The sequence below is a fragment of the Astyanax mexicanus genome, chromosome 19, assembly GCF_023375975.1.
Source record: "Astyanax mexicanus isolate ESR-SI-001 chromosome 19, AstMex3_surface, whole genome shotgun sequence".
Taxonomy (NCBI): Eukaryota; Metazoa; Chordata; class Actinopteri; order Characiformes; family Acestrorhamphidae; genus Astyanax; species Astyanax mexicanus.
Genome location: NC_064426.1, coordinates 14,052,211 through 14,075,194, shown reverse-complemented (window position 1 = coordinate 14,075,194; position 22,984 = coordinate 14,052,211). Strand labels below are relative to the sequence as shown.

At 37.8% G+C, this 22,984-nt stretch overlaps 1 protein-coding gene across 2 annotated transcripts in view; it reads left to right on the top strand.

Moving 5' to 3' along the window:
- rab11fip4a (RAB11 family interacting protein 4 (class II) a) overlaps positions 1-22,783 on the top strand; it is a 91,874-nt gene extending 69,091 nt beyond the window's left edge. For both annotated transcript variants that reach the window (XM_007233757.3, XM_007233758.4), the window contains 11 exons: positions 3,194-3,361; positions 3,874-4,008; positions 7,007-7,042; positions 9,317-9,416; positions 9,527-9,630; positions 10,358-10,498; positions 10,792-10,873; positions 13,238-13,375; positions 13,485-13,634; positions 16,391-16,534; positions 17,793-22,783. In XM_007233757.3, the coding sequence (XP_007233819.1) occupies positions 3,194-3,361; positions 3,874-4,008; positions 7,007-7,042; positions 9,317-9,416; positions 9,527-9,630; positions 10,358-10,498; positions 10,792-10,873; positions 13,238-13,375; positions 13,485-13,634; positions 16,391-16,534; positions 17,793-17,909 (1,315 nt within the window). In that variant the 3' untranslated portion in view covers positions 17,910-22,783. The remainder of the gene's footprint in view (positions 1-3,193; positions 3,362-3,873; positions 4,009-7,006; positions 7,043-9,316; positions 9,417-9,526; positions 9,631-10,357; positions 10,499-10,791; positions 10,874-13,237; positions 13,376-13,484; positions 13,635-16,390; positions 16,535-17,792) is intronic.
- Positions 22,784-22,984: the final 201 nt, after the last annotated feature.

Here is a 22,984-nt window from a genome sequence, read left to right as displayed (position 1 = left end):
AAATCTTGTGACTTTAAATGCTTTCTTAGTAATAAGGTAAATAAGAAGCAGCTATGTGATCTGCTTCTCAAGGTCTGGGGGAGCAATGAGGCAGCATCTGGGCTAGAGAAGTGAGGGCAGTGGTATGGGTATATGAGATCCAATTGCCTAACTTTAACAAATGTCCAAGTAAGTTGACTATAGTTATCGGTGCTTAACATTAGTCATCACATATCCAAATGCTATAAAAACATTTGAATGGAGTCTTCAATATACAGGTATGTGTAATTTTTTTTACATTTTGTTAAGGGTTCAGGGTTCAGAGATCCACGCCCTGCAGTCAAACCAGGAGACCCATGTTGTCCTGTACCTCCACCAAGCTGTAAAGTGGGGGTACAAGTCTAGTGTGATGAGGACCCTGAACACCAACACATTACTGAACCTCCTTTACCATGTCAGCAGTGTCAACCTTACCATGTTTCTTGACCACAGAACTGGCTTGCATAGTGAGCTAGTGAATGTCTCTGAGCTAGCTGGAGCTCTGGGATCTAAATACTGGAGCACTCTTCTGGGACACTATGCTGCACCAGTGTTCTTTTAAGAGCAAAGTCGAAGTAGCTCCCTTGAAGAAGCTGCAGCTTGGTACATTGTGGCAGGACAGCAATGAGCTCCAGCAGGAGATAATGTTATGTATGTCTATTAGCCAACTGACCTCCATTAATGCCGTGAGAACCAAGATGCTGCAAAAGATGGTGGGTGTTAACAGAGCCCTGGATGCAGGTTTTAAAGTAGACAGAGTAAACTACAGGGTTTCCAGCTAAAAAAGGACAGATCAGCCAAAATCTGAAAGGCCAAACCCTTACGATCAGGGCACGGGTTGGGAGAAGACAATGGAAGAGGGGGTGTTGGAGCCGGTCTGGTCAGTTTGCCCCATCTTCCCTCCTTCTCTTGACATTTTTGCAAGAGCAGAAGAGACAGGATTGATTGTAGAGGGGACAGATGTTCAGGAGGAAGGGACAGAGGGACAGAGATTTTATGATCTCTTCAATGGTGATAATGAGGATTAAAATTATTAGTACCACACTATACTAATACTTTATTTTTAGTACATTGTTGGATTTTATCATCAATTAGTTCTGCAGCTTATTACATTTTTCATCCTAGTACCTGTCAGGATCTAAAAGTAGACTTTTCTTAATGTAAATATAATGTATAATGTAAAAAAACATACAGGCGACCATAACATTTTCTGCTATTTTTTTTTTATCTTTTTGTCCCAGAATTGAATCAAAGTGTGTCAAAAACTTCAAAATAACCATTCTATGGAATTCATTGGCCCATAATTGTATGGAAAAGTGTGCTCATTTGACTGTATAGGGCTTTAGCTGAAGGAGCTATGCCAATTTCTACATATTTTTTTAGGTTCGGATTTGGTATAGGTGTAGTAAAGGGTTAAAAATAAGCCCCACGGGACATTTTTTGTCCTGTTACCTGTCAGAATCTTAAAGTAGACACTTCAAGGATTAAGAAAAATCTCAGAATGTTTTTATCCAGTGCACAGGATTTTAGTATAATGTAAAAACCTACATGCGACCTTAACATTTTCTGCTATTTTTTTTATCTCTTTGTCCCAGAATTAAGTCAAAATGTGTCAAAATCTTAAAAATAACCATTTTATTGAATTCCTTGGCCCAGAATTGTATGGAAAAGTGTGCTCATTTGTCTGTATAGGTTGTAAACTCAAGGAGCTATGCCAATTTCTTGATTATTTTTCAGGTTCGGCATTGGGATAGATGTAGTAAAAAGTTAAAAATAAGCCCCACAGGACATTTTTTGTCCTGTTACCTGTCAGAATCTTAAAGAAGACACTTTAATGATTAAGAAAAATATCAGGATGTTTTTATTTAATGCGCATGATTTTAGTGTAATGTGAAAACATACAGGCAAATTAACATTTTCTGCTAATTTTTGATATTTTTGTCCTAGAATTAAGTCAAAATGTGTAAAAAACTTAAAAATAACCATTCCATTAAATTCCTTGGCCCAGAATTGTGTGGAAAAGTGTGCTCATTTGTCTGTATAGGTTGTTAACTTAAGGAGCTATGCCAATTAATTAATATTTTTTTCAGGTTCGAAATTGGGACAGGTGTAGTAAAGGGTTAAAAATAAGCCCCACAGGACATTTTTTGTCCTGTTACTTGTCATAATCTTAAAGTAGACACTTCAAAGTTTAAGAAAAACCCCAAGATGTTTATATTTAATGCACATGATTTTAGTGTAATGTGAAAACATACAGGCAAATTTACATTTTTTTGCATTTTTTTTATATTTTTGTCCCAAAATCAAGTCAAAATGTGTAAAAAACTTAAAAATAACCATTCGGTTAAATTCCTTGGCCCAGAATTGTATGGAAAAGTGTGCTCATTTGTCTGTATAGGTTGTTAACTCAAGGAGCTATGCCATTTTCTTCATATTTTTTTTCCCGTTCAGAATTAGCATAGATGCATTAAAGGGTTAAAAATAAATGTCATGGGACATTATTTCATCCTGTTACCTGTCAGAATCTTAAAATAGACACTTCAAAGATTAAGAAAAAACAGGTGGCGAAAAAAAATCCACTATGTGCTCGTGGACCCCTGTTTCCATCTAGACTAGTAAGAATTAAAGCTTGGAAGTTTATACCCTACTAATTAGCACTGTAGCTAGGAGGTTCATGTAGCTAACAAGACATTTAAGCATATATCCCACCAATGAGCCACAGGTGGTGACAAGTAATAGATGCTAATATATCTAATATGTATTTGATGCTTATAGCCCACCTGTTAACGCTGGAGCTAGGAGACTAAAGGAGCTAAAATGTAATGGAAGATTATACCCCACTGCTGATTTTAAACTGGTGAAACTATAGCTCCACCATACCAAATCAAATCAAATCAAATTTATTTGTATAGCACTTTTTACAACTGGTGTTGGCACAAAGCAGCTTTACAGAAACATGATTACAGGACAAAGAATCAGGCAAAACATTAAACATAGAAAACACAGAATACACAGAACCCCAAGTGAGCGCAGATATATAATAAGCCATATATATCTTGGCTTATTGCCTACATTTTGGTTAAATGTGTATGACATTTTCGTGGCATTTTATTGAGAGAGAACAGTAAGAACTGGTTGGAGATCAGCACTGGACAGTTCTGTTTTGTTTCTGCAGCTCCTGCCAACTTATCCCTTCGGCCTCAGCCTCTGTGATTTCGGCTGAGGAACAGTTTGAGGATTATGGGGAGGGGGAGGATGTGGATTTTACTCCCAGCAGCCCCTGCCCCGACGACGACACTCGAACCAATGGCTTCTCTGACCTTGGCTCCTCACTGCCCTCCAGGTAATTGACCACATTTTACATTTACTTTTAACAGACGGGGTGTGATAATGCTTAAGTTAGTTTGGTAAATTGTTTGTATTGTATATACTGTTTACCAGCACTGTGTCAATAGCTATTGACATTATATTGACATATATTATAGTTATTGACATGATATTATAGTTATTGACACAGTTATATTATTATAATAGTAAGTGCAAATGTCCTAATGCCAAGAGAGACCATAACAACCACTACCTTTTGCTTCCACTCACATGCCGCTTTATTAAAGGGGACATATTATGCAAAACTCACAGTTTGCGTGATTTTGTATTTTCTCTTGGGCTTTGGCTGCCCGTATAAGCTGGAAAAAAAACCATGAATCCATTTTCTGTGAATCAGTTAAAAGAATTTGGTGTCTCTCTCTGTATTCTGTACTTCAATCTCTTATTAAACGCTTTATTAGCATCCATTCATGCAGGGGTTTGTGATGAAGTGATGAGTAATCACTGGCCATGTTGTTTGGTCTGCAGTGCTGGTCAGACACCTCAGAAGATCAGACATCTCTATAACAGTGAGCTGCTGGACGTGTACTGCTCACAGTGCTGTAAAAAGGTCAACCTGCTGAATGACCTGGAGGCCCGGCTAAAGAACCTCAAGGCGAACAGGTGAGACATTAAGAGGACTGACCACTCTGCTGCACTGGATTTACTGCATGTCTTATCAGCATTTAAATCCCACAGATACTGTTTTTGTTGTCTTTAGAGTGATACAGAGAAAGCACACAGCAAGTTACCATAAGCTGCAGCCAGGGTTGCCAGGTTCAGAAAAGAAATCCTGCCCAAAGTCTGTCTAAACCCAGCTTAATCTAGCCCATTATCCAAGGTTGCCACAGACATTCACAACACGCGCGACTGTCAAACAAGCCCAGTTTGGCAGGAAAACATTGGCTAGAATTCTGTGCAGAGAGACTAACAACTCAAACCCAAACCAGTAATGAATCAAGCGATTGTTTGCTCAAATTACAGCTAAGCTAAAGTTGGGCTTTAAGAGTGATCTATTAAAATGACCAAAAACCAAAGGTCCATATTCAATGCAGGCCAGAATTCAGGTGTCCTTTATGATACTTTATGTACCTGATTTCGGGAAAAAACGCTAAGACAGTGGTCCTGTGTGAGAAAGGTGGTGTGTTTTGCTTTTCTCTGCGTCTGTAAGTCATTTGAAGTCACAGCGCGGCGGCTCCCCTCTTTAAGCTGGATCTATTTTGATGATTCTCTTTAATCACCCCACTCTGAGCCTTCATCTGGGGGAGGTCTCCGTCGCCATGGCAATACCATATCTGTCAAAGGCTTTGGGGGAATCGCTCAGTGCCCTGCTAGAGAAAGAGACACAGAGACTAAAATTAGCCGAATGAACACTCAGGAGTGGGTGGAGAGAAGGCGGGATTCAGAGGGTGATTTAGAACATCCATCTGAACTCCTTAAAGGAGATGTGTTTAAAGGTGGTGGAGCTGCAGAGGATTTTCAGTGTCAGTTTATTTTGGGAGCAGAAAAACACTCAGAGACGCTGAATTGGGAAAGTGATTTTGTGTCCTGCGGGTGTCGAGGTGTGACGGGGAAGGTTAACGTGAATCATATTGAATTCTTAGTCCATCCGTCATTAATCCTCCCAAACACACACACTGCCGGACACACACACACACACATACACACACACACACTGCTGGACACATACACACACACACACACACACACACACAGCCAGACACACACACACTGCCGGACATATACCGCACTGCGGCCCCAGGTCTGTCAGGATCCACTAGATTGTTCAGTTCAGTTCAGTTCAGTAATCTCTAATAGACTTGATTATGTGCTTTCTGACAGAGTATGACTCACTGTTATCTAAACCTGAGTTTAAACTCAGCTCTGCTCCTTATCTGTTAGGCCAAGTACACAAACTGTGAGTCATAAGTTATGTCTTTCATGGCTCAAAACATAAAACATTGTGTTTTTATTGTTTGTATTCTACTGAAAATGTCTGTGCTGAATCAGATCACAATTCAGATCAGCTAAACTAGTTCAGATCGGATCAATTTAAACCTTTTCCAGTAATCAGATCCATTTAAATTAGTTCACGCCAGTTCAAAACAAATCATATGAGCTTTAATCAATTTAACTCTATTCAAATTAGTCCTGATCAGTTCAACTTACTTTAGGCCAATTTAATTAGAATCAAATCAATGTAAGTTCAGAGTAAATTCAAATCAATTCAAATCAATTTAGATCAGTTATTTTTAATACTGGTTCTGGAGTATCATTGCCCTTCAGCATGAGCTTGTCTGCTAGTTAGGTAATGATAACTGCAGACCACTGGTACTCCAGGACCAGAATTGTACACCATTTTCAAAATCAGTTTAGATCAGTTCACATCAGTTCAAAACAATGTAAGCCAGTTTATATAAATTTAGATCAAATGAAGACAGTGTAAGCCAGTTTGTATAAATTTAGATCAGATTAAAAATACAAATCAAACATATCAATTCCAACCCCTTTATATCCATTCTAAATATGGTTTTGTGCAGTGCTTTATTTTCACAAATGGATTTTTAAAATCATTGTGTGAGAGTTTGCATCCACTTGTGTTATTTGAGTCTGTCCTCATCTTCCCTGTTCCTGGGTGTGTGTATTGTTCTACGTCAGGACAGTCCTGGCAGTGTTAGATAAGAGGATGTGAGTGTGTGAGGTGTGTGTGTGTGTGTGATGTAAGAGCTAAAGGAGTTTAAAGCGTGACACTGTGTGTTATGTAAACACTGTCCCCCCTCTGCAAGCTTGTCAGTGTGTATAATTAGTGCAATTCTATTTTGACTAAAAGTTCTCAGAGGGTTCGGGTCAGCTGTTTTATTCTAACGTGCTGACTCAGCTACCAGACCCTCAGCACTTTGCACAGGGGTTAGATGATGTGTATGATTTTGAGGCTGGTGCTGATGCTGAGACCAATACCTGACACTGTTGTAGTGTTGTGACCAAGTTGAATCCCCCCGCCACCAAAACTGTATTCAACCACAGGTGTATAGAAAGGAAGTAGAACTACTGGACTTAAGTAGTAAAGTGCTGTATCTGTATCTACTGGAGTATTATTTTTTCTTTTACTTCCACTTTTACTTCGCTGCATATTTTCAATGAGTTTAATACATTAATACATTTAATTTAATGCATTTTTACATGCTGGTGTTATAAGAAGACCTCACTGCTTCTGATCTGGATAACTTTCCACTGCTTTCTGCTTTAACTACGTAACTACATAACACAACACAGCTACATAACGTAACTCAATACTGTACTTTTACTTTCTGTAATTGAGTAGCAAATTTTAGAATAAACTACTTGTAATACTTAAGTACAAAACATCTGGAATATTTTAGTACTTCCACTAAAATGTGGAGCTTAAAGAACACTTTAACTTCTACTCAAGTCACTCTTTTGATTGTACTTTTACAAAGGACTCAGTCTTAAGTCTGTTTACAACAAACTTTAAGAACAAGGGATTTGTCTACTTTAAACACAGACAAGGGAAAAAGAACATCTGCTGAACTTTCTGAAAGACTCCCACTGAGATTCATTAATATCATACTCATCTTCTGCTGTCTTCTTTTCTGTTTTTCAGCCCAAACAGAAAGATCTCCAGCACTGCTTTCGGGCGGTAAGTACCCAGTCTGTCTCCTATAATGTTAGTTGCAAGTTTAATGCAGGTTTTTCTGTGAACTTGAATTATTCATTGATGAGGGACCCAAACAGAAGCAAACGATACAGAGATACATTAAACACACAAAGAAAAGAGGAGCATTTTAATGACAAATATTTTTAGCACACATAAGCATAGATAGTAAAGAATTCTGTAGTGAGGTGGTGATCTTCTACAGTATGAGATCTAGAAACATAACACCAAAAAACTTGTAAACTTATAAAGATAATTGTTGAAAGTGTGCCACTCATGATCAAATCTAAACCACTTAATGTTGAATGGACTTAATAGTTTTGAATTAGTTGGGAATAGTTTCAAATAGTAGATAAGATATGGCCTCAACTTATTGTATGTAGTTTTGAATAGTCTTATCTGGTCCTCTGTGGTGTTAGTGCGTGTTCACACCTGTAGTTTGTTTCTATGGTCTGGTTTAGTACCAGCAGTTTAGGTCAAATAAATGGATTATATTTGATGGCTGGGTCAGATCAAGACTGGATCCAGAGTTGGGGCCGAACCTAGACCACCTTCTCTAGCAGGCCTGGGTCCGGTTGTTTTGATTCACACCAGAGTGTGATTACTGTTTTCCAGTGGCGTGCAGTGAATATAGTGGGAACACCAACGCACGCATCCCCCCTCCCCCCACCCCCGCCAAGCGACACATAAATAAAAATTACAATAACTACATACTCTCTGTCTTGACTAAACTATATGAACTTAACAATCATTAACAGCCCGCAAATACAGCTACAAAACACAAAAGTATACAATAGACCACAACAATCAATGCTTAATTTTCCTACAAGTACAGCCATTCAAAAAATATCACTCATTTGGGCAGCCAAAACATTAAGTACACACAAAAACTCACCAGTCAGACAGCCTATTATTGTGATTTAGTTTAACATTGAAGGACAGCCTTTAAAAGGGCTTTTTAATATGATGTGACACAATAGATGTCTTATTTGCAGTCGCAATTCTGTGATAGTTAGCTAACTACTGAATTAAGCCAGTATTCGCTCTGTTTTACGACTAATCAACGTGTACCCCTTCAGCACAGCGCTGAGAAGGGTTTAGGCAGCCATGGCCCCGCCCCTGTAGTGAAAATCATGAATCTGATTGGTTAGATTGTCGTACGACTTTGCTAACAGACTCATTACTACACCTTTTTCAAAATCAGGAGAAGGGTCACGCAGACACATGGGGGCAGAAGCACTTTTAAAAAGCTTTGATTGGTTAGAACCGCTGTCAGTCAGATAAGAGTCCAACTGAAAAACACAGACTAATGCTTTGAATTAGTTGCTGTTTTTTATTTTAGTTAATTTATAAAATAAGTCCACACACTTACTATACAATAACTATAATATATATTTCCTGATTAAAAAGTATGTAATTATTTACATGCACTCATTATCACCCCTTCTCTAAAGGGTTAGAAGGGCCTCACTGCACACCACTGCTGTTTTCACACCTGCTCAATCAAATCACATTAAGGGCACAAACAAATCAGAGTCTGTTTTAACTAAAAACGCCCTTAGATATGCTATTGTCTAACCTTATATAGCCATAAAAAGTTTCAAATAGTTTTAAGTGATCTGAGATAGTAAATCAAATTGTCCTATTTGTTTACAGTCGAACCAGATACTGTACGTCGTTTGTAACATATTAAACTAATTTCAGTAGTTGCAGAAAGTCTTAAATCGTTTTTAATACTCTCCATTGGTCTTCAGTAGTCTTAGATAGTCTTCAGTTGTTTCAATTATGATCTAGAATGATCTGTAATAATCCTGAGAGGGGTAAAATTTTCTCCAATAACATTGAATAGCTTTAAATACAATTGAATAGCAAAATATAGTCTCAAATAGTCTTTGGTCATGTAATCTGTATTTTCTTGTGTGTTTTAAAAGACGCAGAATGTCTCAAATGGTCTTCATAATCAAACCATTTGAAAATAACCTCTTGAATGATCTTGAGTTCTTGAATTTGCACAGTGTAAAAAGTTAAGAAACCCTGACTTAAATAGTTCTGAACAGCCTCAAATGGTGTGGATAACCTGGATTGGTCTCTGATTGATTTTCTTAGGTGGTCTAAGAACTATATATTCCTTTATAGAACTCTAGTCTCATGGTCTTAAGATGTTCAAGATGGATAGGATAACAGCACTTGCTTATCTTTAAATTCTTGATGGTTCTGAGTCTCATTTTTTCTGTCTTTCTCCCTCTCATTGTCCCACAGTCAGCTCTTCCACCACAGTAACTTCAGCAGTAGTCAGGGAAGTACAGAAGACCTGTTCAGAGACAGCATCGACTCCTGTGACATAGACATCACTGAGAAGGTACTGAAAGACTCTCATGCTGTGGACGAATCTTCATAGAAAAGAACTGACTGTGGATTAGCATATTTTGTATATATTTGTGTTCCATTTGATTTGAATGTGTTCCACAGGTGAGCTACCTGGAGAAGAAGGTGTCAGAGCTGGAGAACGACAGCCTGGCTAACGGAGACCTGAAGTCCAAACTGAAACAAGAAAACACACAACTCGTTCATAGGTACATTTACAAACACACACACACACACACAAACACACACACACACATTCCCTGTATGACACTTTAATGTAAAGTGATGACATTTTATTTATTTTTCTGAACAGTGCAGCTGTGAACATCTGCCTCAATCATAAATGCTTTTATATTAGACATGTTTTATTACGCAGTATTGTAAGGCACTGTGTAGGAGACAAGAAGCTGTTTGACATTCTGCCTCGGTGTGGGAAAAGGGATGCCCAAAACTGTTAGCTTAATGTTAATTATTCCTTTAAATAGTGTGGCCTGCATTTGCTAATACATACTGATCTTCTTGTTGCAGGAACATTTATGTCTATGTAGTAAAATTAAGAGGTCATTTTTAAATTGCGTAGAAAAGAAATGCAGAGTGTATATCGTCGCTGTCCTATGAAAAACACTTATCTCCATTTTTGTCAATTTTTAGTTTACTACATAATTTAAACAAATAAACTGTCCCTTACACTGTGCCAAAATTTCTTGATAAACAGACCAATAGAAACACTTTAAAATGACCTGAAATAAACTCTTTTTACATTGACTTCCATTGAAAGTTTACAAGGTTTTTTCTCTCTCCTGTAAAGTTGCTGTTTTGGAGATAAGTGTTTTTCATTGGACAGCGACGATATGTATAATTTATCACCGCTTCCAAAATACATATCACACTACACTATACTGAAAGAAATTGTGTGTGTGTGTTTGTTTGTGTCAGAGTGCATGAACTGGAGGAGCAGATTAAAGACCAGGAGACGAGGGCAGAGCAGAGTTTGGAGGAGGAGCTGAAGAGGCACAGAGAAGTTTACAGCAAAATGGAGAGAGATAAAAGCACTGAGATAGAGCTGCTGAGTAACAGGTACCACACTCACACACTAACACACTTACACACACACACACACACACGCAAACACACTCTTCATAAATTGTACCTAATAACCTGTCTACTCAATTTAGAAGGTAGGACCATGATTGAACTGTACAGCTGAAATATTTGGAGATCCATTAAAATGATCACAAGCTTAAAATTATTATGAAGAAATGAACACACTGGTCGTCTGTGACCTGGTGTTGGACCCCTGTCTGAGGGACAGTGTGCTGCGTCCCCTCTGTGAGGTCAGTGATGGTCTGTATTGGTCTGTGGTGTCTCAGGGTGCAGCAGCTGGAGGAGGAGAACGCAGAGATGAAGGTGAACGTTTGCAGACTGAAGTCCCAGACTGAAAAACTGGACCAGGTGGGTAACATATGCCTGTCTTTATCACTATCATCACATCCTCACCACCATCATCATCACTATCAGTTTTACTATCACAGACATCCCAAGTTTCAAAAAAAAAAATCAGGGAAGTGCACCCGGATCTGGACTTGGACCAACCCCCCACCCACCAATCCCCTGCCCCCCCAAAAAAACAACAACATTGTGCACACACCAAAGAATACCAAAGGATAACCGAACATTACCTTGCCCCGTGTTCAATGCTAAAATCACTATTAAAAACTGTACAGCAGGCAGGACATTCATTATTTTTTACTTTTATTAGACATATTTTAGAGTATTTAGAGATGAAATGAGTTTTATATTTCCTCTTTTTAGAAGGCCCTGCCTCCCCTTTTCCTGCCTCTGCCATTATGCTCCTTCTCATCGAACGCGTCCCGTCCAGGAGGGGAAAAAAAACACCCGCCCACACTAAAAACTGATTGGCTGACTCACAGACACTTTGCAGAGAACAGGCCAATGAGAACCCTCTCTGTTTTGCATGCGCTTCATGAATATGAATAATATTCAGGAAGCCGCTATTGGTATGATCACATTTATCTCCATCACCGTCTTCATCATTAACACAGTTACCTTCAGCATTACCATCAACATATCAGTTGCCCCCACCATCAAATGAATCTCCATTCGCACCTCTTTTATCATTTTCACCATCACTATCATTAGCAACATTATTATCAGTCACCACTATTACTATCCATCATCACAATCATCATGACTAGTTTCGTCATTTGTATCACACTCCATCACACTGTAAAAAATTATCACATTCCATCAAAAAACATTATCACATTAGTATCACATCACTGTTACCATTATCATCACAATGTGCATTATTTATATAATTATCACTCTCACCATCATTTTCACATTTACTATTATCGCCATTATCATCACAATCACCTTTATCACCGTTAGTTTCAGTCTCACCACTATTACTATTATCATCATCACACTCAACATTATCACAGTTAGTATCATAATCTTCACTATCACCATGATCATCATTAGTATTACATTCAGCACTACCACTATTATTGTCACACTCACCATTATTACCACTATCATAACAATAACATTATCATCAGTAATATCACACTCTCCACTATCACATTATTGTCACAATCACCATTACTATTATTACTATTAGTATCACAGTCATCATCACATTTGTCATTATCACATTACAATTACTGTTATCACCGTTAATATCAAACTCACTATAATCATCACAATCACCTTTATCACCATTACATCATAATCACCAACATCACCACTATCACTATTATCACTATAAATATTAATAGCACAAAAATCATTATTACCATTAGTATCACACTCCCGTTAACATCATAATCACCATTATCACTGTAAGTATCAATGGCACAATCACCTTTGTCACCATTAGTATCATGATTATCATCACTGTCACCACCATCACCATTAACTACATCATCACCATACTCCTACACTGATTTTCTCATTTCTGTCTGAAGGAATCATGAAAAGAACAAATACACTTTTTCATATTTATCCACACCCACACACACCCACTCACACACACTGTGGTGTATTGGAGTGGTGTGTAGTAGTGTTAAGGTGTTGGAGTCAAACTGTGAATACTAACAAGCCTACTGCATTAGCCTGTGTAATGAGTGTGTGTGTGTGTGTCTGTACGGGATTAGCTCTCCAGTACTGCAGAGACTTTGATCTCCCAAATGCAGAGTAACAAAGAGGAACACTGCAGAGCAACGAGCCTCAGCTTCAGCCTGAAACTGGGTCACATCCGCAACCAGAGAGAGAGAAAGAGAGCCAGAGAAAAAGAAAGAGAGTGTGTGTTTGTGAGAGTACTTGTGTTTTCCTCTCTATCTGGAATTTTAGTGTCTTCATAATAATAGAAACATAATTGTAAAGATTGTTAATCATTCACAGCACAGATCCCACACTTTATAGAACTCCCCAATCACAGGATGCTGACAACACTGGGAGGATGAAGGCTGGCACAGTCTTCCTCAGAGACACATACACACACTTCTTTAACAGCCTCTAACACAACACTAATAGAGCTCTACATGCTTAGAGGAGAATGCTAACTGCTAATGCTGATATATCAGCAAACTGGGACCCATGTTTGAGTAATGGGGGAGAGGGAGGACCAGCCTACCCAGAGAGAGAGACAGAACAGTTATGAGCTCTTGGACCCCTGGACACTTACAGATGACTTTGACATCACCAGGGATTGGACCTGCATCCTCCTGGTCACATCAGTTTAGTCTACTAAGTGTTATAGAATGATGAATGTGTGTGTGTGTGTGCCTGCAGGAGAAGCAGCGTATGACAGATAAGCTGGAGGACACCAGTCTGCGTCTGAAGGATGAGATGGACCTGTACAGGAAGATGATGGACAAGCTGTGGCAGAACCGACACGAGTTCCAGAAAGAACGAGAGGCCATGCAGGAGGTAACACACACACACACACACACACACACACACATATATACATACACACAAAACACCATTCCCAAACTCATTTATCAGAGCTCTGAAGCTGGCCCATGTGTGTGTGTAGTTGATAGAGGACCTGCGGAGGGAGCTGGAGCACCTGCAGCTGTTTAAACTGGAAACGGAGCGGCCGGGCCGGGGGCGGACATCCTCGGCCGAGTTTAACGCCAGAACACGAGAGATTGAGCTGGAGCACGAAGTTAAGCGCCTCAGACAGGTAATTACACACCCAAACACACACATTGTTGGGATTAATAAAGTATTTATATATCTATATATCTGTCAGTCTATCAATCTATCTACCTGCTTACCTACTTAGAGATATTTCACACCTGAAAGTCCAGACTAGGGTCTGCACCTGGATTTGTGTCTTTGGGTGTTTTCACACCAGCACTATTTGGTCTGGTTAAAACAGATTCTGGTTTGTTTGTACCTTTAGTGCGGTCCGATTGAGCAGGTGTGAAATCAGTAATCGCACTCGAGTTCGGTTCAAAAGAAGCGGACCGAGACCAGCTAGAAGACCCAAATTAACTTTGGAGCGGTTCGCTTGTGGTGAGAATGTAATCCGGCCTCGCTCTGACCCAGCAATTAAATATAGTCCATTTAATTGAGCTAAACTGCTGATAAGGCACAGTTTAAACTTATATATTAGCCAGATAAAGCTGATTACCACAGCTATAAACAAACACTGTGTCCATGCACGCATGCATGTGTTTGAAAGCATAGCATTCAGCGTTAAAGCACAGATATTCGTGCTGGAATACAGAATATTCTCGCTGTATATATATTTTTTGTATATTTATATTTACTCCCACGCCAGGCGGCTCTGACCAATCAGAGGACACAGCCTGCTTGCGTGGTTTATTGGTGCGCATTTTGGTGAGTTTAGGTTCATGCCTGTGTGAAACCAAACCAAACAAAAAGAGAAAACACTCCAAGTAAATTAACTCATCAACTGATTCGGACCAAAGAAACAAACTACAGGTGTGAAAATGCCCTTTGTTACATTGTGTACATTTTGTCCAGTTAGTTTTGATTTCACACTGCAGTTCAGTGTGTGGATTTAAGTTCCTCTATACTTATTATATACATATTAATTGATGTGTAGAATTTTATGACTTCTGCAAGTTGTGAATGTTATGAGTTGCGAGTTTTCCCCTCTGGTTTGTTTAGAAACTGTCTGCAATTCATCTTGAAAGTTGCTTTCAAACTGCAAATAAACCCGACCGTGGTTCACTAGATCCAAACCCAGACCACCTCTTTAGGGTGGTACCAAACTCTGGTCCTTTGGTCCAGACTGGGGTTCACGGCCCCTATTCACACCTGCTAGTTTGGTTCGGACCAAAGTCTGAAAGTCCAGACTAAATAAGGCAGGTGTAAAAGATACACACCTTAGACAGGGGCTGAACTGAAGCTGCCCACCTCCAGAGTAAATGTAAAGAATAAAAATGCATTAAGGTCTAAATTCTGTTTTTAATGTATATAATTAAGCAGACTGTGTGTATAAGACTGTTATATGTAAATAAGTTCTGCATTGGTTGACTGCCAGTTTTGCACACTAATGGAAAAGCAGTATATGGCTGAATCACTCCTGGTAAATTTAGTGTGTGTGAGCGGGACTGAAATACTAGAGGTGTGTTATTTGCGTACAGCAATTGCTTGGGGCCCCCAGACAATGTCTGGTTATGAACTGATTGCAATAAAAAACTTCTAAATTCTGGAATGGTCAGTGCAGGATACTGTTATCAGAATCCCCCTGACAGTAGCATATAACCAGACTGGAACATGTTCAGCAGTATCCATGCACACTAGCTTTAACATCACTGTCTTTAACACTAGAACAGATAAAGGTAATAACTGACATTAGTTTCACTTCATTGAATCATGCAAACAGCACACCAAAACCTCAACCTATCCCTTATATTGTAGGGGTCAATTTTGCTTGGGGCCACCAAATGTTTTGAAACGACCCTGTGTGCATGTGAGTTAGTTGCACATTGCTCCTATTGCTGCAATATATCGGGGCACGAGAGAGAGAGAGAGAGAAAGAAAGAGAAACAGAGAAAAAGAGAGAGATACAGAGAGAGAGAGAGACCAATGAAGAGAGCAAATATCTACAATGAGCAGTTTCAAAGAACGATATAGTGATTTCTAGCTTGTAGTGTGAAAATAAATATTTATTTGAATATCTCACGAAAAAAGTAAAATGAACTGAACTTTGAAATAGTTCAGAATTAAAATTGTGAACTTTGAACGTGAACTGTTCACTTTGAGCATGTATGAACTGAACTTGAACTAGTTCAGAAAAGCTGTGAACTGGCACAACACTGTCCGAGACACATAAAGAAGCTCCACCACATCTTCTCAAACTGCCTCTAATGCAACACTCAAAAAGCTCTACATGCTTGGAGGAGAATGCTAACTGCTAATGCTGATATATCAGCAAGCACACACCCATGTCTGAGTAATGGGGGAGAGCAAGGCCTGGCCTACCTATCCAGAGAGAGACAGGACAGTTATGATCTCTGGGACTCCTGGACATTAACACAGATCTTTTCCGCTTACTTTTCCAGTGTTTTGGGATGTGTAGCTGCTATCAAGTTCTAAATTAGTTATTCTTCTATACTTTAATGAGAGAAAAATGTAACCTTCTGCATCTGATATGTGTTGTATATTATGTTTTGTAAAAAATATGGATCTATGAGTTTTGCAAATCATTGCATTCTGTTTTTTTTATATGTATTTGCATTTTACACAGTTTCCCTTTTTTTTATTCAGGTTGTAAAAAAATAAAATAATAATTGCCATGCAGTGTTTACAGTGTTTATTTTAATATAAAATAAAAATCATTTACAATTTTATTTTATTTTTTGCAGTTTGCTTAGTTGTCAGAATCTCTGTAAATAAGTGATGTTAAGAAGTACTTTAATTTAGTACATTAACTTTAATTCTGTGTTTCTCTGCTCCTAACAGGAGAACCATAAACTCCGGGATCAGAATGATGATCTGAATGGGCAGATCCTGAGCCTCAGTCTGTACGAGGCTAAAAACCTGTTCGCCTGCCACACCAAGGCCCAGTCTCTCGCCGCCGAGATCGACAATGCCTCCAGAGACGAGGTGAGAGTTTACCCCACACTAATACTGAACACCAGTAAAACACCAGTGAAGAAGCTGAATGTGATTCCGCTTCCCACAGCAGTTCTATCAAAACTAAGAAAACACAATAAATAAGTACAATGCTCAGAAACTTGTAAAGAAGCATCATTAGTCCTGGGATCCATAATGCTGCCTAATTGTAGTCTGTACTATCATAAATCTATTAAACAATTTTATTTTTTATTTTTGTGCTGTTTAAAAATAAAAATAAAGATGACAGCCAGACAATCTTAGCTCAGGTGCTTTATACACATATGTGCACATACACAAACTCCCAAAATATTAAAGCACAGGTCTTAATGAGTGCTCCCCAACTGTTTCAGTGCAAATACGTGGGCTTCTTCTTTTTCCTTTTCCTAGTTTTATAGATATACAGATGAATTTATAGAATATAAACAACAATGTTCATTTTACTCAAACATATACCCTAATAGCAAAATCAGAGAAATTGATTCAGAAACTGAAGCGCTCTCTTATTTTGTTCCAGAGCTGTATGTGCAAATGTCATCACAAAAATGTTGTATGTGCTGCTTCTATGTATAACAAAGAAAACAGAGTACACATACCCATTATTACTATATGTGGGCGGGGCTTAACAGACACACAGCCAATGAGATAATTTTAAAAAAGGCGGATAACAGGACATAATGTGTATAAAAAACACAGGTTGTAAAAAAACAACAAAAAGATTTTGACCTGCAGTGTTTAAAGTGTTTATTTTAATGAAAAAGAAAAAATTCAATTTTACAGTTTTTAATTTTTTAGACAAAGGAATTTACTTTCATTGCAAAAAAAAACCGAGCCCTTTCAATTGAATAACTGTATCTCAAGTATTTCTCCCTTTTAGGAGAGATCAGTTATTCTTTAAATTTTTTTATACAACATTTATACAAAATAACACATATATATATATGTGTGTACAAATTGCAAAATAGAGTAGTATAAAATAATAAAATATACTTCAAAATACTGCGCTGAGAATACTGCACATTGGCTTATAAATTACAGAATTGCAGTGTCTCAATAAATAAGTCATGTATATAAGAAATTATACAGGATATATTAGCTGTGACATTGAGATTAATACATTTTACTTAGTAAGTTATGAACCACCAAACAAATGACATCCTAAAACTAATAAAAACACACTGTATATAATGTGTGTTTGTGTGTGTTATTGATTACGTAATCCTGATTCCTGTGGTTTTGTGTTCTTTAGCTGGTCGACGCCTTGAAGGAACAAGAGGAGATCAATTTCCGTCTCAGGCAGTACATGGACAAGATCATCCTGGCCATCCTGGACCACAACCCCTCCATCCTGGAGATCAAGCATTAGAGCTGCTGCAGACACCACCGAGCCCTGCTGCCCTCGTGTTGCCAGGAAGAGAACTGCATCAAAAAATCCACTCATGCTCATGCAATTCTGTGCTGTCTCTCTCTCACACACACACACTCACACACACTCACTCACACACACACATCGGTTTACCTTCACACTCACCGCCATGCCAGAGTCCAGAGCTGACACGCTGCAGGTGTTTAAGATAAGGGACAGAACTGGAAGCTGCATCTCTCACTATAGAACACACTACCTCTCTGGATCAGCAGTGATTTCAGAGCTTCTCCACCTGAACACAGTCAGACCAGCACTAATTACTGCAGCACTTGACCCTAGTCTTACAGAAAGCCGTGTGTGTGCAGGCAGGACCTTCCTCATAGTCTCTTTTGTTGTCGTTGAACAGCACTTCTCTTAGGGCTGAATTATTTTTTTTTTGCAAACTGGAGAAATTGAAGAATTACTCACTAATATATGCGTATCTGCAAAAATGCAAACATTTAGTCCAGTGAAATTTGTCTTAGGCCACTGACAGACTGGAACAAATTGATAGAATAGCTTAAAAATAAAAATGTTTAAAGTAAATATACAGTTTTACGGTGCACTTCTGCTCAAATGACACATGTTCTAATGACACGTGTGAATAGTGAACAAATCCTCTACAGAAAATTATAGACACAATTTCTATGAATTTACTTTATTTTCCAACATACAGTTACAAATATATTTTACAAATGCGACCTAATAGTGCCCCTTGTGGATACTTTAATATTACATGTGAGTATACTGTAATTAGTGTGATTTATTAAGACATCAAGTAACAAAAGAAGATGTTTACTATTTTTGGTCCAATTTGCAGAACATTAGCCTCTGAAACCTAAACTAAAGCCTCTCATTAGTCCCTGTTCACTGTTCAGTCACTGTTTCTGACTCTGGCAGTGGCATGGTGCCAACCAAGCTGATGAATCAGTTGTGCCCCAGAAACTAGAACTCTGTAATAAACGTCAGGAAGACAGTTTGTCTTCAGCGCACAGAAGCAGAAGCATAATTCAGCCCTCAGACCATGAAAGAGTTTTGGGTAAGAATGGAATCCCCCCTCTATACGTTTTTCAGAGGATCGGATGATCAGTGTTCTCAGTCTGTGTGATTCCTGACAGGCTATTAGGATATTCACTGCAACACCGTGTCCCACAGTGTGAGTAGAGTAGTGTATGTAGTGTATAGTAAGTATACTAGTATAGTGTGCTACACTGGTATTAGTAAGACACTGGTAGTAGGGAGTTCAGTTGGCCACATTAAAAAGAAATCTCCGAAATATTTTTCTGAAAATATTTTTTCTCTCTTTTTTTGTTAAATTTAACTGATTATTTTTTATATGACCTTCATAAGCTTTCATGTTTTAGCTAAAACAGTTTAAAGCTACATATTTTACATCTTACAACTTTTTTTTACCACAATATTTGATCAAAAAGTTGTTGCTTACCAAATACAGTAGTATGTGTTCCATATTATACATATGTTTTAGTTATACACATTATGTTCTGTTATCCGCTCTTTTTAAAAGTCATCTCATTGGCTGTATATGTCTGTTTAGCCCCGCCCACGTATAGTAATAATGGGTATGTGTACTCTGTTTTCTTTGTTATACATAGAAGCAGCACATACGATATTTTTGTGATGACATTTGCACATAAAGTTCTGGAAAAAATAAGAGAGCACTTCAGTTTCTGAATCAGTTTCTCTGATTTTGCTATTTATAGGTATATGTTTGAGTAAAATGAACATTGTTGTTTTATTCTATAGACCACATTTCTCCCAAATTCGAAATAAAAATATATCATTAAGAGCATTTATTTGCAGAAAATAAGAAAGGGCTGAAATAACAGAAAAGATGCCGAGCTTTCAGACCTTAAATAATGCAAAGAAAACAAAAAAACCCAAAAATTTAAGAGTTCTGAAATCAATATTTGGTGGAATAACCCTGGTTTTAATCACAGTTTTCATGCATCTTGGCATGTTCTCCTCCACCAGTCTTACACACCGCTTTTGGATATCTTTATGCCACTCCTGGTGCTATCCATCTTTCTCTTATATTCATGATGTTTTCAAATTGGTAAAATTAAAGAAACACATCATTTTTAAGGGTTTCTTATTTTTTTCCAGAGCTGTATTTGCATCTCATGTATTTGGCATGCAGCAGTTTAGCCCCGCCCACTTACACTGAAGTTATTGGGGGTGTTCTAGGCAGGACTGAATTTTTAAACAGGCCCAAATTGAGCATTCGCATACAGGCATGGTGCCCAGAATTCTACCCTCACTAGCTAATGATTAGGTCTTAAAGAAAGAAGAGACATTTACTGTTTTTAAGGTCACAAAATTAGTGCATTTGCATATACCCGCCAATCGACAGAAAACTATAACCGTTTTGGCATTCATTCACAAAAACATTTTTTTTTCACACAAACAAATGAAACACGTTAGCACCCAAAAAACAGAGAGAAATGATGTTTTCTTGTCGTAGAAAAACACTTTGAATAGTGAAGATTCATGCTGCATGTGAAGCACAACCAGAGGGAACAGTGTGTTTCTAGAGTGAATACCTTTGCACAGAATAGTACATACATGATAATGTATGGATGTTGTTATGTAGTGTATTCAGTTTACATAATGATACATAATGAAACTGAATGAAGGACTGAGAACAGAACGAAGAATAGATCTTTATTTTGAAGAAGGACGTGTAAAAATAATAATAATAATAATAATACAAAGTTTATTTTTCATACTGATAAATGTAAATGTTTAGCTTATTCCCACAAGAGCAGACGTGTGGCGCCCCCGTGAGGAAAGGAAGGGTAAATGGTGCCTCTTATGGAACAGCTTTGGCTGATTTACACTGAAAATAGTGATGCTCTGAGCATACCTGGTGTGAGTGTGCACATTTGTCTCTGCATAAGAAAAATATATCAGATCTCAGATGTGAATGTGTTAAATCCGAATTCAGATCTTATTTGGATGTTACAGATACAATTTGTACTTTAAATCCAGATTCCAGCCCTGGATGTCAAACACTTGTGTGAAACACTGGTATGCATGACACTAATATCCAATCAGTAACATCAGCAGTTCAGTTTTTTGCCAGTGTTTGTGCAATCCAGGTGTAGATTCTGGATTCAAGACATAGTTTAGTTTCACAAATTTAACCATTTACTTTCCATCAGAACTGAATACTGTAATAATACCAGTACTGTACAAATGCAGTTTAAACACCAGTTGGTGAATAACCTGCAACCTAAACTGCACTTGCAGAGATTCATTTTAATTCACATAAATCATAACAGCTTATCTGAACATCTAGAATCATGTGTAATATATAGGGAAAGAAATTTTGTGCACATTTAATTCGGGTGAATTCAGTGCAATCAGTCATGCAACAGTGCAAATCACACAGGTATGATCATTCAAAAACCTTGTATCTCATATTTTTACTTTTCCCCATAATGTAAATCTGGCAGTTGCTCTTTACATTATATCAGAAATTTCATGATGAACGGACCAAATAGAAATGCTCCAAAATGAATTTTGTAACATCAACTTCCATTAAACGTTAAGAAGGTTTTTATCCTCCTCCTGTAACGTTGCTGTTTTGGAGATACGAGGATTTTTGAAATGTTTATATTGTCTGTGAAACAGGAGGAAAACACACACATCAGTCATAGTTGATGTAAATCGATATGACAGTAATCACCTGATACTTGACGTAGAGCAGAAGCAGCTGTACAGCAGCTCTCACTGTAAATGCCATGAATGTATCTCCACCACAGACACTTTCTGTTCACAAGCACTCGTACTGACTTCACTTAGCTAGTCTCACGTCACGGTGCGTCACAGTGTTTGAGATAACTGTAGCTAGGCCATAGACACGGACTCGGCTCTATGCTGGACTGTCACAGGCTAGTTTTGCTCTGTTGCACAAATCGTACTGACTCTGTAGTTTCTTTGCATGTTCTTCTTCTGTTCTGTTCGTGCCTTTGTTTGGAATGTCATTTTCAGGAATGTTTTTAGTTCACGTTTAGTCCTTATTTCTCAGCCGGAGAAGCTTTTTATATATTTCAGTCACGGATTTGTGTTGTCGCATTTTTCATACATTGTAAATGTTGTACAGATACTAGTTACTATTTGTATTTATGTGCCACACATAAAAAAAAAACAATAAAAAACACAACTAAAGTGCAAACACAAGAAGCTTTTATACAGTTTTATGATAAAGGCGTAGAGTTTAGTGTGTTGGACGATTTTTCTTATGTACCACCCAATTTAGTGATTATATATATATATATATATATATATATATATATATATATATATATATATATATATATATATATATATATATATATATATAAAATGAAGCTTACAGGCATAATACTCCTCTACTCCCTCATCGCTAAGCGTCTTTAGGCCCATCTGTAGTGAAGGAGGTTTTGTAATCAGTAGTTAGGCCTCGTATATCAAGAGGAAGCGAAAATGTGTTATTACATTTAATATTCATTGTTAGGCACTTTGGTAGCATCAGAAATTCAAAATAAAAGTCTCTACCTACTGAAATCATATAGTAGGGATGATAACCGAGGCTGTGTGTTACTGAAAGTAACCGCGGATTCGTTTCTGATTAAAGAGGTCAAACCAAACACACTGATACCTGATTCTTTTAGCTGAGCTTGTTTTTGTACTTTGATAGAAGGCTTATTGCTCATTTGTCACCACACGTCTCACCAATTCTTTTGTTATAACACAATTAAGTGTTAATGATCTTGTTGTGACAAACTGGAAATAGAAATATGTAATAAACAGTTTGCTTTGGCATGACTCAACACTGCTGTGTTTCTTTCATCCTTTTCTGGGTTTTGAATTTACATGTTTTTTGTGTGTGTTTTTTTGTGTAAAATAAAAAATACAGAAAGCTGCAGTATAAAGAGGATAAAAGATAAGTTTCATTATTTTTCTTTATAAATGATTAGTTGTTCAGTTAAATATATCATACAGCAGAAGAACACAGGGAAGTTTGAAAAGTG